At 41.8% G+C, this 17,815-nt stretch overlaps 1 protein-coding gene across 3 annotated transcripts in view; it reads left to right on the plus strand.

The window, feature by feature from the left end:
- Positions 1-16,720, plus strand: part of VPS36 (vacuolar protein sorting 36 homolog) — a 30,798-nt gene extending 14,078 nt beyond the window's left edge. For 2 of the 3 annotated variants that reach the window (XM_073002443.2, XM_073002450.2), the window contains 8 exons: positions 743-775; positions 1,052-1,129; positions 2,350-2,484; positions 5,427-5,492; positions 7,215-7,279; positions 9,699-9,783; positions 14,359-14,435; positions 14,517-16,720. In XM_073002443.2, coding sequence (XP_072858544.2) covers positions 743-775; positions 1,052-1,129; positions 2,350-2,484; positions 5,427-5,492; positions 7,215-7,279; positions 9,699-9,783; positions 14,359-14,435; positions 14,517-14,610 — 633 coding nt within the window. In that variant the 3' untranslated portion in view covers positions 14,611-16,720. Of the gene's footprint in view, positions 1-742; positions 776-1,051; positions 1,130-2,349; positions 2,485-2,688; positions 2,859-5,426; positions 5,493-7,214; positions 7,280-9,698; positions 9,784-14,358; positions 14,436-14,516 lie in introns of all 3 variants that reach the window. The other variant, XR_013540383.1, reaches the window with a different exon arrangement.
- Positions 16,721-17,815: the final 1,095 nt, after the last annotated feature.

Here is a 17,815-nt window from a genome sequence, read left to right on the forward strand (position 1 = left end):
GTTCCAGTCTGTTTCTCCTCTTCTCTGTTGATCAGCCAATACAAGAAATCAAATGGTGACTGCTGGATGAGGAGAAGCATTGAAACCCTACTTGTTATAAAACAGTTAATTTCAGAACTGGTGCCTTGACATCTTAGCATAGGCTTCCTGCACCTGCTGGTTGCTGCTGATAAAAATAGATTCCCTTTGCTCTTTGTTTGCCTGAGGAAGTTCCTGTTAGGTGTGTGCACATTCTCCTTTGTACTCAGGCCTGGATCAGTCCGAGGAATAATTGTTTACAACATGCTTTTCATTTGCCTAGATCTGTTTTTCTCTTTTTGGCCAGGCAGTCTTTGTGCATGTTATGGAAACCATGTCTAAGATGCAAAAGACTTATTTTCACATGTCCCCATTTTAAAATACTACGTTTGGCAAATAAATGGGATGGGAAATGGAATAAAAGTAATTACATTACTTTCCTATTGAGCCATGATTGAAAACAGCCTATCCTCATATCTAAAATATGTGAGCCTCTTATCTCTAAATGCAGACGTGTGTTCTTCCATAAAACAGCAGGGTCTGTTTAGATCATGGGGCTGAGGAATATCATAAGATTAACTAGTGGTTAAGTACTGGTGTTAAAACACTACAGACTAATTCATTCTTCTGCGATATTTGAATTCAGAGAAAAGTAATTGATGGAATAATTATTGTAATAGTACAATTACACTTTCTGTCACCCCTCTGTGTTTTATTATTCCAGGCTTTTGAAGACCTCAGCAAGCTAATGGAGAAGGTAATTTACCTCCTTTTTAAGAACCTTGATTCAGTCTAGATCTGCTCCCACCAGTCCAAAGAACCACAGGGGCGGGTGGGTTGCAGAAAACTGTGCGTGTCATGTTTTATTCTACAGGCATCACAGGCTGATTTGGGCTCAAGGTGCTACTTGCAGGCATGTAGAGAGTAGAGGGATGCGGGTTCTCAGCTCAGGTTATGCTATCTCATAAGGACGTGAAAGTGTGATCTTGTGTTAGAAGGACGCCAACAACAGCTGTGTATTGTGTCTCAATAGGCTAAGGAAATGGTGGAATTGTCCAAATCAATTGCTAACAAGATTAAAGAAAAGCAAGGAGACATTACTGAAGATGAGGTTGGTTAATGTTATAACACTTTTTGTTAATATTATACCACTAAATGCTCTGCCTGGATTTATATAGTTATAATACTTTCCATAACGGTGCCAAGCTCAGTGCTGGTAATATAACATTAAGCAGTGACCTGTGAAATAGCATTTCACCATTTTGCCATATCTATGTGTATATTACTTGTAGTTGGACAGCAGTATGCAGTCATTGACCCAGACATATAGGTACCTCTCCACAACAACACTGTTATTTGTGCATAATTTTTTCTGCCAAACTGGGCGACTTCCCCAAGACAGGATATCCTCTTAAGAAATCTGTCCAAGCTGTCATCAAGGATTAGTAGGCTGAGTGGCTTCCTTGCAGTAGGATCGTGTTGTTGGTAGAGAAAGGGAAAGTTAATGGAGAGCCAGGTACACCCTGTTCTGCAAGTAGGGAATCCAGTGGCTGCCTTTCCCTCCACATGCTAAGTCCAGCTTTCCCATGCAGTATTTCCACACTGGCTCCTGAAGAAGGAAGCTGCTCTTTATGAGGTCGGGGAAGGCACAGGCTGTCACCTTTTCCACTGAAGGCAACAGCCTAGCCTATGCAGATTCTGTGACTGGAAGTCTTTGGTCAGATGAGAGCATGGAATCCCCATTTTAGTAACATACCGTAGGTCCGCTCCTCCACTCGCTCTGTACTGGAGTGGGCTTTGCTCCTGTTTCCCCTACACCCAATTTCTGGTAATCCCCAGAAAGGGAGATTCCCAGTGGGAGTAGAAAACCCTAGTGCCAAGCTTCAAGTTTTGTTCTCGCCTGGGTTGAGGATAGTGTGCTGCCTGTCTGGGATTATGCCCCTTTAGGAATTGCACTGGCTGCCTTTTAGGATCCCAAGTATGGTGAGGCAATATGTTTGCTTTTACATTTATCATCTGTGGCATCTTTTAAGACAAGTAAATGTGTTTTATCAGGCAAGTGGCTTGTTTTCTTCTCTGGCACCACTGATTTAGGGCTTCTGTTTGGACATCACCATATTAATATAATAAAATGGTGGGATTCTCCTTTCCAATGTTTCAATCATTTTTTCTAATACCTACTTTCTATTATAAATATTACTTCTATAGATTTGTATTTGTCATTTATTTCAGTACATCAGTATCCTTTTAATACACATTATTATTTATTTTGCAGTGATTAGCGTAGAATCAAATAACTTGATATACCTGTGTTTTTCCCTCTTTTTTTAGACTATCAGATTTAAATCCTACCTGTTGAGCATGGGTATAGCTAATCCAGTTACTAGGGAAACCCACGGATCTGGTACACATTACCATATGCAGCTGGCAAAGCAATTAGCAGGAATTTTGCAGGCACCTTTAGAGGTAAAGTACTGATCAATCTCTATTTGAAACATGTTCTATTGCAATCATATATATTAGTGGTGGGAATTTCTACACACTGTCCCACTAAGCCAGACCCCATTCACCCTTCCTTCATGTTTCTCTCTGTTTACTGTGGGAAGGAGCTTCCCTTTTTCAATGTGCTGACAGGATATGCAGGAAGACTTCCCCTCTCTCATTGTGCAGAGAAAAAAAAAACAGAAAGAAATCAGTTGCACAGCTGACTGTAAGAAGCGGGTGCTCAGTCCCTGCAGTGGTACCTTTCCCCACCCACCCCCAAGAGAGAATGTGAGCAAGAGAAGAAGTGGGGAGACAGGAAGAGGTGGCAAAGAAAATGGAGGACAGGGAAGCAAAATGTATGTATGTGTTTGTGGATATTTGTGCGAGAGGTATACCAACAGGATACAGCTCAAAGATGGTTAGCTATTGTAAGGCCTGTTGGTATTTCTTTAAAAATCCAGAATATATAGCTTTTTAATTTTAGCTGTTAAGTGGTTTTTGAATTGTTTCTTGCGTTCCTACTTAGTAATTGAAATGTGTATCTTCCTCTTGTTAATGTACCGATTTGGGAGACTATATACTTTCAGCCCGTGTTCTCAAATAATAAATTGTAGGTGTATGCATTGAGAGGCTCTCTTTTAAAACTGGTTGTAAGGTTCACAGTGGACTTAAGTCAATTAAGAAAATAATGTGCTAAAATTAACAGCCCTCTGGTACCCGTTTATTTTAACTCGCTTCCTAAGAAAATAAAATGAGTCAGAGGAAAATGAATACACACCAAGGTTCCCTCTAAGGTGCATAGCTGTACGAGCATGCACAACTCTACCTCCCTCCACTCAGTCTTCGTCCTCCTTCACACACTGACAGCAATTGTTTTCAGCCCCTTCAATTCTGGTCACGACGGAAAGTAGGGAATCATGTGCACTATGGGTAGAGCCCTGCGGGGCTGAATCTTAGAGGGAACTTTGATACACACTTTGGAATTCATTGTGTGAATGTGAAATTCAGCACAGTTTCAAACACAGATCAAATCTAAAGTTTTTGCCTGTGTGATTAGGCTTTCAGCTAAAGGAATTTTCCTCGAGTGCATGGAGGTATCAGTCAAGTGAAGATGATAGAAAGAGTACAAAACTTTACAAAATGATTTACAATAAGACAAGTGAAGTGGAAATTTGAGAAACAAATTTATAAAGTTGTTTAAAATTTTTTAATTTCTTTGAATACTGTACTTCAGAAGTAATAATCTGTAACGTGGACTATAAAATGACGGAAGTGAGAGAGGTGTTAGTGGAAAAAAAACAGAGGAAAGGTTCATTAACTCTATGTTGGTCTTCACTGCGAGTTGCACTAGGGATGTACTGACACCAGATTATTGATTGGGAACCACTTTAATATTAACTTCAAACAGGCCAGAGAAAAGAGAACAGTTTTAAAATAACTGAAAATTTTATACAACTGCTTGTATCCTTGCAGACAGTGCCATTTTTGTTGTGGGTTTTTTGGGCTCTTTGGCCTTGTTCTGAAGGTTGTTCTTCCTAATGTTTTGCCAGTCTTTGTGGCCAGCATCTTCAGATCATCTTGTAGCTGGGTAGAGTTCGTTGACCTTTTGCAGGCTTTATTTTTTAGTGCTGGGAGCCAGGCTTTGTTGAGTTTTAAACTTTCTTCTTTTTTGTTGATGCTCTACTGGTATTTGTGGATTTCAATGGCTTCCCTGTGCAGTCTAACATAATGATTGCTGGTGTTGTCCAGTATTTCAGTATTTTGAAATAAAAGTTCATGTCCAGCTTGTTTTAGGGCATGTTCAGCTACTGCCGATTTTTCTGGTTGTTTTAGTCTGCAGTGTCTCTCATGTTCTTTGATTCTGCTGTGGATGCTGCATTTTGAGGTTCCAATATATGCCCGGCCACAACTGCAAGATATCTGGTATACTCCTGCAGTGATGAGGGGGTCCCTTTTGTCCTTTGCTGACCATAACATTTGTTGTATTTTTGTGGTGGACTTGAATGCTGTTTGTAGGTTGTGTTTTGTCAAAAGTCTCTCCATGCGGTCCATGACCCTTTTGATGTATGGCAGAAATGCTTTATTTGTGGGTGGCTGTTTTTTCTCTTCAGTTTGGTGTTGCTTTCTTCGTTTGATGGCTCTTGCAATTTCATTTTTGAAGTAGCCATTTGCCTGGAGGGCCCAATTCAGATGGTTGAGTTCAGTGTTGAGAAATTGAGCTTCACAGTTCCGATTTGCACAGTGTACCAGTGTTTTGATTATGCCTCTTTTTTGAAATACCAGCAATCATCATGTTAGACTGTGCAGGGAACCCATTGAAAACCACAAACACTAGCAGAGCATCAACAAAAAAGAAGAAAGTTTAAAACTCAGCAAAGCCTTGGTCCCAGCACTGAAAAATACAGCCTGCAAAAGGTCAACAAACTCTACCCAGCTACAAGGACCAGTGATCACGGCACACAAAAGACCAGCTAATGACTCCCATCAATCACAGTGACAGATAATCTCTCCCTCTGATCACAACAATAAAAACACAACAAAGAACACACTGATCACCGCAATCACCCATCTACTGAAAAGTACAAAAGCTGATCCTGCAGCTATAAATACTCAACTATCCAAACAAACTGCACCAGGGCACAGTCAGAGTTCTGACTCCTGTCCTCTGAAGATGCCGGCCACAGAGACAGGTGAAATGTTAGGAAGAACAACCTTCAGAACATGGCCCAAGAGCCTGAAAAACCCACAACAACCATCAGATTCAAGCTGTGAAAGCCTTTGCAAATACAGTGCCGTTTTTAATTAATCTTTTTGCCTGACAGCTAGTCAGACAGCTAGTCAAATTTGCTTGCAGACAGCATGTTACATATTCTAAACTGACTTTGAATCACTGACTGTAAATCTCAATGACCTTATACCAACAGGAGCGTGGAGGAATCATGTCACTCACAGAAGTATATTGTTTGGTGAATCGTGCTCGAGGCTTAGAGGTGAGAAATCGGTATCTCGGTGAGCCTCTAGCAAAACCAGCTTAATACATTTGCATTTCTTCAAGTAGAGAAGGAATCAAGTAATGTCTTCTTATAGGAAAAATGTCCCTTTTGGTGTCTCTGTTTTCTTTTTGCTAAGCTCTTATGAAGGTAGTGCTAACAGGATAATCTTTGTTTAGTAATGTTCTAAAGATCAGTGGAATGGAGAGAAGAGAAATTATTTATTGAAGAAATTAGAGTTTTGGTCCTGTACATTTTACCAGATGCATACATCCTATGGATCTCTTGAAGATTCACTACCAAAGAGAGATGCATGGGACTTAAGTATCAGACCTTAGGATCCTATAGTGAAAGAGTAGACAGTTTTTATAAAGTGAAAGCTGATATACAAAATGAACTGCTGGGAGTAACTCATGTAATATATAAACCTCAAATGAAGGGTTGAGCTCTATCCTGAAGCCATGGGAGTGTCTACAAGTTAAAAAGACATTGAGTGAATGGAGAAGCTGTAGAGATTCATACTCTGTTCATAGGGGAGATCATTTGCATCACGGCCAGAATAGTTATTACTCACATTGCAACAAATTACAACAAATGCCATAAGGAATATGTTTTGAATTGCACAGATGTCCACATCACATTGCCAGGATCTTGCTGCAGAATAGCCAACTGCTCCAGAGAGACTGTTTGCTTCCAGCTATTGTGCACTTCCAGCTGAGGTCTACAAGATGAGAACATGCTACATTATTTGGCTTGAAACAAATAACTCAAGTAGTATGTAGCATTTTATTCCACTCATGCAGGAAAATACCCTGCACTTCTTTTCATAGCATATTATTCGGTTGATTTTCTCTGATACTGCAGACTCTCAGCAAAATAGGGAGAAACACCATCGCCTTTGGACTCCGTGCAGTATCTCAAGGCAGTTTTTGCAGCCCACAAGAAGTATCACTTCCTTGACTGCTTCTGAGCAACAACAGCAGTCACTAAAACCCACACCCAGAACATCAGTGCCAGACCTCCAGCTCTCCCAGAGCTGTTCTTCCACCCACTCCAGCTGTGATCATGCCAGTGAAACATCTAAAGATACTGCTTAAAACTGTATTTAAGCGATTGGGTACAGCCCCACATGGATGCTGGTGCCTACTTGATATTGGCCAAAATCTTATCACTTTGCTTAGAAAATCACATTAGAGTAGGTCCCTTGAATCAATGAGAATTTGATGAGTCCTATGTAAGTTTTACTGATTCAAATGGGCCTACTCTAGTTGTGGCTTATTACACTAAAGTACGTTGCAACTAGAGCAGGCCTATTTGAATTAATGGAACTTATAGAGGAGTTAACTGAACAAATCCCCATTGATGCAATAAGCCTGCTCTAGTGCAGTTTATTATGCTAAACAACAGAATTTTGGCCACAAACTTGTAGTTTGAGGACCAATGTCATTTTGACGTTTGCATGTTTAGGTATAAATAGCCATGTGCACTACATACAAAACAGTCCTACCTGTATGCTTTTCCCTAGAATTTCTTTAAATAACACATTGTTTTCATGATGAATTGAAGTTGTAATACAGTACATACAAGCATCAGTAATACTTGAATTGCTAGTTGAGTATCATACTCAGGTACTCTCAGACATACAAAAAATCTGCTAGAACTAGCCTTGAACAAGTTATATTTGCAATGTAATTATGTACTTGTGTGTGTTTTTCCCATTAGTTGCTCTCACCTGAAGATCTAGTAAATGCTTGTAAGATGTTGGAAGCGTTAAAATTACCTCTGAGGTGAGAATCTTTCAAAACTTGATTTTAAAAATACATTTAAACAGAATAATTCGTTTTGTTTCTCCATATTTTACTTGATGGCTTTGTAAGATTCTGGGGAAAGCATCTGCAGGAGTAAAAGATTTAGAGCTAGGAAGCAACAAAAAATAACCAGGCACATGTGTGGATAAAAGTGTGGGGGGGGTACATTTCTGTGGTCCAGCAGTCTGTTTTCAGAACAAGCTTGAAAAGAAATTCTTGCAGATACATGTGAACAGCAGTTGTGATGTGGTGTGGCCCATTTCTGAAGATCACAAATAAGACATTTCTTCCATCATAGGGCGATCTCCAATCTGCTCAGGTGTAAAGAGCGTTTTGATCCTCATTGTTTGGAGAGCTTAGAGGAAATTGGAAAGGCTGCACTGCTGTCTTGTGTGTTTGAGGCCATAGAAACCACAGTAGACAGCTGGGAACTTTTTACTGCCATTATTCCTGTAGCATCAGTATGACACACACAGAGTAGATGGATAGTATTTTTCATGTTACCTCCACAGTAGGAAAAGTCTCAATACTACGAAGTTGTTCTTGTCAGATTACTGTAAAAGGCCATTACAAAACATGGACCATTCTGTTCCTTAGCCATAGGTAGGAGAGAATCTTGATTTGACCTTTATATTTACTGAGATTTTTTTTCCTGTAACTAGTTTTGTTTTATTGCCTAAGTTTATAGAGCATTAATGCTGTGTGTATGTGTTTTTCTTTGAAAATAAACTAGCTCTATAACATGTGAAAGACCGAGAACTAAACAGTTGACAATGCAATTTCTATGTGGGAATGGAATGTTGGCAGTTTGGTTGCGATAAAACATAGCGAAGCCAAAGACATCACAGATGGTAAATGCAGCTTGAGACAAAGGGCAGAATCCTACTGGTGTTCGTGTAAAGTCTGAATGCCTTGCTGTGGCTAATTGCAGCTTATTAGCAAGGTGCTGAAGTGTGTCCCAGTCATGTGCCTTACTGTGCACTGAGTTCCACAACCAAGATGTGCCTCGGGACCTTATCAGTTAGCCATAATTGACTGTGGCAACTGATTCAAACCTTAAACAAACACCAGTAAGATTCTGGCCAAAGAATCAAAACAAAGGATGCAGACTACGCAGTCGCCGGGGGGTGGGGGTCGGGGGAACCCTCATAGGCAACCGTCGAGTCTATACCCATTTTTAACCTCTTTGGCCAGAAAACACACGTGAAGGATGGTTGGTGGAGAATTAAGTTTAATCAGGAGAGGCAGACCATTAAAACAAGAAGCCGATGAAACAGGGGGCGGGGATAGGATATATATTATTGAGGACAGGAGGAATATTATGAAGGCAGTTTTAAGATGGCTAAAGGAAGTAGAGCAAAGTAAGCCATGGCAGAAAAACGTTCTAGTGCAGCATTGGTGAACCTATGGCACGTGTGCCACAGCTGGCACACAGAGCCCTCTGTGTGGGCAACCGAGCCATAAGCCACCATCGAGAAATACTTACCCGTCCTCTGATCTTGGATTTCCGCACTCCCCTCTGCTGGTGCAGTGGTCCAGAGGAGGGGTGCAATGGCGACCATTACCGGTCTAGCCCACTGGGGGATTGGAGGACCAGTAAGTATTTCTTTGTTAATACCGCCCATGGGGGGGGGAGAGCAAGCATTTAACCCTTGCAGTGCAGGAGCAGTTGTTTTTTCTAAACTAAAACATCAGTATTCGGGTTTTAATTGCAGTGTTGACACTTTGAAATAAGTTGATTTTGTGTTGCAGTTTGGGCACTCAGGCTCGAAAAGGTTCACCATCACTGGGCTAGTGGAAAGCAAGGGTAATAGTGAGAGGAGGAATGAAGAAAGGGAAAAAGCCAAGGACTGCACCCTTTTGAAAGAAATTGGGCTGGCATGGGAGCACTGAAGATAATCAACTGGGAATTACTGAGTTGCTAGAGCTACTGGTTATACAGTATTAATGTACCCTAGCCTCAGGTACTGTATATGTTGTGGACTATTAACGGCCATTATTCCTAGTCAGCCTAGGATTGTGAGAGTGCTAGTCCAGTTCTAGAGTCCTACAAGACTCTAGCTTGGGAAAGTTTGGTTTTAATAGATTGAGGCAGGCAACTACAACTCTCCATCCTGTGTCTATCAGCCCTAGCCAGAATAGCCAGCAAGTTGGATTTATAAATCCTACAGAAGACCACCTGCCAGAGTATAGACTGATAGGTAATCGTGCATGTTGAGAATCATACTGTTTCTGCAGTATTTTCCCGTGGTGTTTGTAAAGGGACAACAAAGGAAAGCACTCAAGTAGAGTTAAGTTTTGTATTTGAACTAACAAGTGAAATTCTTTGGCTGTAGCATTTTAGGTCTGATTCATATTTTTTATCTTCCCCCCCCCCCCTTTCCTTTTTTGCGTTTAGGTTACGTATATTTGACAGTGGTGTTATGGTGATCGAACTCCTGTCCCACAATGAAGAGGAAATGGTGGCTTCTGCTTTAGAGACCGTATGTCAGCTTTTCTCCTCTTCAGCAGTCAGTCAAGGAAACAGTGATTTTTTGTTCTTGCCAGGCTTCAAAGATAGGGAGCTTCCTGTTCAGAGAAGATGTTCGTAATCCACATTTGCTAATCCCATGCCCACCGAGACCCACAGGTTCAAACCTGCAAGAGGAATCAGCCCTCTTCAGGCACTGATGCAAACGGAATACTTAGGTGTTCAGGGGGAGCACTCTAGCACTCTGTCCTTGTTGTTTCTGTGACCCTGAAGGCACGAAGGGCAGTGGGTCTGGAGAGAAAAACCTCTGCTCTTCCTTGTGGGGAATCTCTGCATTAGCTGGAGCTGTGGTGCTCCCGGACAGATGATGAGTGTTGGCATCCATCTGTTTTGGATTTGGCATATCCCACCACAACTGCGATGAATCTATAGTGGTATCTTCATTTACCTATTTTATTTAAAGTGGTTTGTGGCACTGTAATAATAGATGATTTCTGTAGTGTTTTCATCTTTGTACCCTCTTGTTTATTTTAGAGGGGGGGGGGAATTTTTCCAAAAGGCCTTAACAGCAATACCTAATGTTTTTGCAATTTCAAACTGTTTAAACTTTGCTTCTTATCCATTAGTTGAGTGTTCTTTGTTTTTAAAACTCCAATGTTTTTAGAATGGATTTGTTTCTAAGATTCTCATTACATGCTTGCGAAGCAGGAAGGCCTGATATTTGACCCAGAGATTAGAGCTATAGGCCTTGCTTCAAAAGCCTTCCTGTTACTGTATTGATGGGCAAGTGTAAATTGAACTCACTGGAAGTACAGTATATGTATTTATAAAATCTTCATACTACCATGTTTCCCCAAAAATAAGATAGGATCTTATATTAATTTTTGCTCCAAAATGCATTAGGACTTATTTTCAGGGGATGATTTAATTTTTTAATGTGCAACAACCTACATTTATTGAAATACATGGTTGCTGCACAATGGTGGAGGACGGGGTTTCACTTCACTGGGGCTTATTTTTGGGGTAGGTCTTATTTTCGGGGAAAACAGGGTATATAATGAGTATCAGTAAATTTTGCATCACACTTTGTATCTGTCCTTTTCTTCCAGAAGCACTGGTTGAGTTTATTTTCCCCTACCCCCTCTTTCCCGCCCCCTTGCTTGCAACTCTGGGAAACAGGTTAGGCTGAGAGAGAAAGATGGACTTTCTGAGACTTGGGGGTGGGGGGAGGAGCCCCTATGAATGGATTTGATGCTGGCCTGCCAAATTCAATGCCCAGCATTTTGTCCTGTGCCATTTTACAGGGAGATGGCCCATATTCCATGAACACACACATTGTTTCCCACAGCATGTGAGAAGCCATCAGTGGCTGTCCTGTGGCACAAACACACAGTTTACTCATTTCATTTGTTTTTAAATATATGCCTCTCTGGCTCTTGTACACTATAAACTATGTGGCATATGCAGACCTTTCGTGCTGATTTTCATGTGTTAAATCATCTGGATTTGTCAAATCTTCCTTTTAGAAGAGCTTTTGTGCAGGCACCTGTGACTTTGTGGCATGACCAGGCATCATTAAATTGCAGACATGCTGCCACAGAGTAGGCAACAAGGCTTGGTGATCTATGGCCATCCCCTAGCTCTTTCATCCTAACAATATGGAGGATTGCAGGGCACTTTCCTGAAAGTATGTGCTGTTGAACTCGGTGGAGCTTACTTCTAAAAAAACATGCATATGGATCCACTGTTATTTTATCTAGCAATGTCTAAATTATCTAGCAATGTCTAAATGCCAGGCATATTATGTGAGAAGCTGGCTAGATAGCTGAGTGAGTGTTGGCTGGCTGGCACTAGAGCCAGAGGTTGGGAGTTTGTTTCACTAATTTGCTTTTCGGGGAACAGCCAGCCTTTGTGATCTTGGGCAAGCTGCATAGCCCCAAAGCACCCCATAACAATAGAACGCTAAACCGCTTCTGAGTATTCTCCACTAGAAGACCATAGAAAGGGTTGTTGTAAGTCAAAGTCATTTCACTCATTTCACATGCTAGCAAGGTTATGCTATAAATCCAACAAGGTAGGCTTCAGCAGTATGTGGACCGAGAACTCCCAGAAGTACAAGCTGGATTTTGAAGGGGCAGAGGAACTAGAGACCAAATTGCTAACCTGCGCTGGATTATGGAGAAAGCCAGAAAGTTCCAGAAAAACATCTACTTCTGCTTCATTGACTATGCGAAAGCCTTTGACTGTGTGGACCACAGCAAACTATGGCAAGTTCTTAAAGAAATGGGAGAGCTTGACCACCTTATCTATCTCCTGAAAAATCTATACGTGGGACAGGAAGCAACAGTTAGAACTGGATATGGAATAACTGATTGGTTCAAAAATGGGAAAGGTGTATGACAAGGCTGTATATTGTCCCCCTGCTTATTTAACTTATATGCAGAATACATCGTGCAAAAGGCAGGAGTGGATGAATCCCAAACCGGAATTAAGATTGCCGGAAGAAATATCAACAACCTCCAATATGCAGATAATACCACTCTGATGGCAAAAAGTGATGAGGAATTAAAGAACCTCTTGATGAGGGTGAAAGAGGAGAACTCCAAAAATGATCTGAAGCTCAACATCAAAAAAAAAAAAAAATAATAAAAAAAATCAAGATCATGGCCACTGGTCCCATCACCTCCTGGCAAACCAAAGAAGAAGATATGGAGGCAGTGACAGGTTTTACTTTCTTGTGCTCCATGATCACTGCAGATGGTGACAGCAACCACGAAATTAAAAGACGCCTTCTTCTTGGGAGGAAAGCAATGACAAACCTTGACAGCATCTTAAAAAGCAGAGACATCACCTTGCCAACAAAGGTCCCCATAGTCAAATCTATGGTTTTTCCAGTAGTGATGTATGAAAGTGAGAGCTGGACCATAAAGAAGACTGACCACCGAAGAACTGATGCTTTTGAATTGTGCTGGAGGAGACTCTTGAGAGTCCCCTGGACTGCAAAGAGAACAAACCTATCCATTCTGAAGGAAATCAACCCTCAGTGCTCACTGGAAGGATAGATCCTGAAGCTGAGGCTCCAATATCTTGGCCATCTCATGAGAAGAGAAGACTCCCTGGAACAGCCCCTGATGTTGGGAAAGTGTGAGGGCAAGAGGAGAAGGAGATGACAGAGGATGAGATGGCTGGACAGTGTCATTTAAGCAACCAACATGAATTTGACCAAACTCCGGGAGGCAGTGGAAGACAGGAGGGCCTCGCGTGCTCTGGTCCATGGGGTCACAAAGAGTCAGACACGACTTAACAACTAAACAACAACAACAAGTCAAAGTCAACTTTGTGGCATGTACCTATTATATTATGTGATCTCGTTAAGGTTGTTTCTATCTTAATAAAATACTTTACAAGGGGAAGCATGTACAAATGCTCAGGGTAAAGCAGTTGTTGAATCTACTATAATTCTTAGTTGTTGAATCTAATATGCACATGAAGACTGAAGTATTACCGCTTCAAAGAAAATCCCATGCTCACTTTTTTCAATAGTTAAATAAATAGTGCAGTCCTATGGATGTTTGCTCAGAAGTAAGTCCTAGTAGGTTCATTTGAATGTAATGCTCAGGTAACGGTGTACATTTGTAGTCTTAAGTGCAGGACACAGGAGGTTTAGTTACGTGCCGTTAAGTCGGAACCAACTTATAGCAACTCAAATAGTGAGATATTTAAGGATGGTTCCAGTTCCACCTCCCCACAGAGCTTCCATGACTGAGCAGGAATTTGAGCTTGGGCCACCTGAGTCTTTGTCCATCACGCTTGTCTTTTACACCACACGGGGTATCCATGTGGGAGTAGCACCTATAATTTTAGGACTGCTTGATTTTATTTTAAACAAGATAAGCTGCTAATTTGCTAAGTACAGTGGTGCCTCGCATAGCGAAGTTAATCCGTTCCAGATTAACCTTCGCTATAGCGAAACATCGCTGAACGGGACAGGGAAAGCCATTGGAACGCATTAAACATCGTTTAATGCGTTCCAATAGGCTCCTTTACTCACCATTCAGCAAAGTTTCCTATGGCCGGCAGCCATTTTCGCGCCCTCGTTAAGCGAGGGGAGGGCGCGAAAACGCTGCGCGCGGCCATTTTGGGGCTTCCGGTGGCCATTTTGTCCGCCGAACAGCTGATCGTCGGGGCTTCGTTTTGCAAAGATCGCTTACCGATCTTCGCAAAGCGAGTTTCGCCCTATCTAAAAGTCGTTGAGCGATCGCATTAGCGATCCCAAAAAAGGGATCGCTATGCGATTTCGTCGTTGTACGGTGCGCTCGTTAAGCGAGGCACCACTGTATGTCATAATAATTCTGTTTTATTATAAAGTGTGCTGCTTATTATGTCTTATGTTTATTATTATTTTTAAAAAACTTTTTACATTATGAAGTTTATATTGTTATTTTTGGTCATATGTCAGTACACTCACCTGAACAAATAAACAACCATGAATCATCCAAGCTTAGGATGCATTGATGAAACTATACTTGTAGACACAAGAGAAGACCAGCAAGATAGTATTAAAGTGGTTTTTTTCTTTACATCTTAGGTGTCTGAGAAGGGATCTCTTACAGCAGAAGAGTTTGCAAAGCTTGTAGGAATGTCTGTACTTTTGGCCAAAGAAAGGTGAGTAATAATAAACCTTGCTCTTTTGAACAACTCAAATGCAGATCAAGATAATATAAGTACTTTTCCTCCTTTTTCTAGGCTGCTACTAGCTGAGAAGATGGGCCAGCTTTGCAGAGATGATTCTGTAGAAGGCTTGCGATTCTATCCAAATCTATTTCTTACACAAAGTTAATACCATGCTTCTGTTTTCCCTTATTCGAAACACATTTGCTTCATTTAATCTGGTCAGAAGGATGCACAAATAATGTATCTTTTGTTCACTTGATGCCATGATTTAAACAATAATGATGCATTTTCATTGATGGGGGTGGCCTTATGTGGTGGAAAGAGAAAAGAGACAATGAAAGCTTATAGAAATCATGGCACTCCCGTTATTTTCTGGTCTTTTGTGTTAAATCTCTAGGAGGTTTTGGGGTTTTTTAAACGTGCTGCTTTAACCCTCATTTTTCTTTATGGAGTATGTAAAGAGATACAGAAAAGAAGGGATGTTAGCCTGTTTATGGTGGCCTGCCTGTAAGGATGTACAAAGCACAAAGTGTAGTATTTGGTTACCGTATTTTTTCCTAGACTCTTTTAAAACCCTGGATTTTGGATCTGTAACACTGAAACAGTAATATATCAGCACAATAACTGGTGCCAAAATAACTCAAAATAATATTGACTCTGCTTGCTCTTTCCATTTGTTATTGCATAATTTCCTCAGGAAGTATCCACATTTTAGGAACAAAACCACACTGTGTACATATGTGCATAACCCTTCTTCAGAGGGAAGGATTAGCCTCGGTAATGAAAAATGTAGAGATGTGTGTGCTGCTTTGAACTGGACGTTAAGACAAGAAGCATTGTGAACTCAGATTTCCTTCCTTCTATTCTTTGGTTCTTAGCTCCATGAAGTTGCTATTTTTGTCTTCCATTTTGCATAGCTGTGCAGGAGAACATTCTGCCATCTGCCCTTTAAAATAGTACAAGGAATTGTTTTCTTCATTCTATCAATATATTCAACTGAACACCCCCTCATTATCTTGGTGGAAGTTATCACGGTGCTCATTTCTATATTTAAACAATGGAACACAAGCTACATACTACAAACACCAGTATTTCCATCCCAGGAGTGTTGTATATTGGCTTTGGGCTTGAGAACAGCAGCAAAGATTTTTGCAAGCACTGTAAGAACTTAACTAGTTTTATTTGACATATGTTTTGGTGGACTGCAATCCATTTCATCAGATACATGGAGTATTATCTGAGTGCACAGATATGCACATGGTTGGATGAAAAGAGGACTGTCGAGTCATGAGGCAGTGACTGTACAAAAGGCACAAACACTGATAGTGTTTATTTAAAAGTGACTGGGAAGTGATAAGAACATCCTAAATCAGGGTGGTCAGAGTGTGGTCCATGGTCTTATTTGGTGTCTCAACACTCTGCAAAAATGTGGGCCATGAAAATGGCCCATTGAAACCACAGAAGCCTCTAATGCTGCAGCTGGACATTTTGCCACACCATACCTGTTTAATAACGGAAGGCTTTTCTTCTAAGACCAGAAGTAACTTCTAGTTACTATTTTAGGACTTCTAGTCCTGATTTTTTTTTTAACCTATGGCTTCTCTGGGTCTAAATTCTCCTAAGTGACCACATTGTGGTCCTAAGAATTAAAACGTACTTTTACGTACTTTTAAATGTTAAATTCCTTTGCATTGTTTTCTTTGTAGCCCATACTATGGGCTGAGATAATGATTTTTTCCCAAATTGGGGGGGGATAAGCTGCCCCAAAATGCCACATACAGAATCAATGTGTCCCTCTAGAGTCCCAGGCACCAATGAAAGCCCCCGACCCCTGAAATTTGTCCACCCTTGTCCTAAAGGTCTTAGCAAGTGTCTTTAAAATGGCTTTTAAAGACTTTTCCCCTCGAATTCATAATTATCTCTTCAGTTCAATTCAGTAACATAATGATGAATGCTGAAATAGTGGTGGTTATTTTTCCTGTTGCTGCACTTTAAAAATAATAATAATATTGTCCCCACCCCCATGTTTTGTTGAACTTATGGTCATCTGAACCAAATGTTCCACTGTGTTTCTTGGCTGCTGATTTTGTACCTTCTATTTTTTGTTATTAAAGTGTATTACTCTCTGGGGCATATTCTTATTCGGAAAGAATATGCTGTCCAGTTACTGTTGACAAACCATTTCAGAATATTCCCATGATCCTAAATAACCATGTTTGAAGTAACCAGCTCTATTGTGAAGTTCTTGATCTGAATAAACTCCTGTGCTTTTGAAATGTAGTTGTCTGTGTTTGACATTATCTGTCTGGAGTGTTTTTGGTGTGAATTGAGAAGACTTGAGTAATCTTCAAAAACGGGTATGTCAGTTTCATCCTGCACCCTTACTGGATATACTGTAAATGGAAGCTGGAGTTTTCATCCATGTTGCATCCAAATGAACCGTCCTTTAAATGTAATTTGTGAGCTGTAATTAAAAAGTTGGCATGCCAATAGAATTAACAGCTGAATAGAGGCGCTGAGTGTGTTTGGCTTTGCTTGTATATTTGGAAGCTTGCATATTTTAGAGAAGCAGAGCCCCCTTGTTTTCTGTGCATCCTGGATGAAAAGTATGCGTGGCATTGGGGTGTAACAGGAATGGCAGTGAAGTACAAGGGTCGGTGTGTTCCTGACAGATGGGAACAGGGCATTATTAATTTTCCTAGAGACGCGAGATCGACTCAATCCAGCGAGAGTCATTCCCAAATAATTGTGTTCCAGGAGCACAGTGGACGCTGTTCGTTCCTCCTTCCCGCCTCCTTGAAACGTCTGCCTCCCTCGCTCTTCCTTGTCAATGTGATGTTCGCCCTCAGCCCTCTCCCCGCGCGTCTATAAACCGGGGCAAGGGGGCTGCTCCGTATCTCCCTCTGTTTCCCTCCTTTCCCCCTCTTGAGGGGACAGCTGGCCACCGTTGGCCGTCCCCGAAGTGCAGCAAAGAGAAATGCCGCGCTTCCCTGGCCGCGAAAACAACACCCCGAAGACCGCCCGTTTCCCGTGGCGGGCAGGATGCCCCTCGCTCCCCCCCTCTTTTCCCGAGCCGGGGCTGGGCGGCTTCGCTGGCCCCCTCCAACAAGGCGGGACAGACAACCGGCCGTCCTTCCCTTCTCCGCGCCCCGCCCGCCACGGGAGGCGCCTCTCTGCAGTTCCCCAGAGTCCTCACCGGGCGAAGAGGCTTTGGGGTCTGGGGCGCGTCTCCCTCAGCGAGGCTGGCGCTCCAAGACATGCGCCCCGTGGAGCGCGGAGGAGCAGCCGGCCAGGGGACCTTGGCGCTGCCCCTCGGGCCCCGCGCCGCCTTCACCTGACGCCGCTCCTGCCTTTGGGACCGCAGTCCCCCG

This window comes from Pogona vitticeps, chromosome 1 (assembly GCF_051106095.1).
Source record: "Pogona vitticeps strain Pit_001003342236 chromosome 1, PviZW2.1, whole genome shotgun sequence".
Classification (NCBI taxonomy): domain Eukaryota; kingdom Metazoa; phylum Chordata; class Lepidosauria; order Squamata; family Agamidae; genus Pogona; species Pogona vitticeps.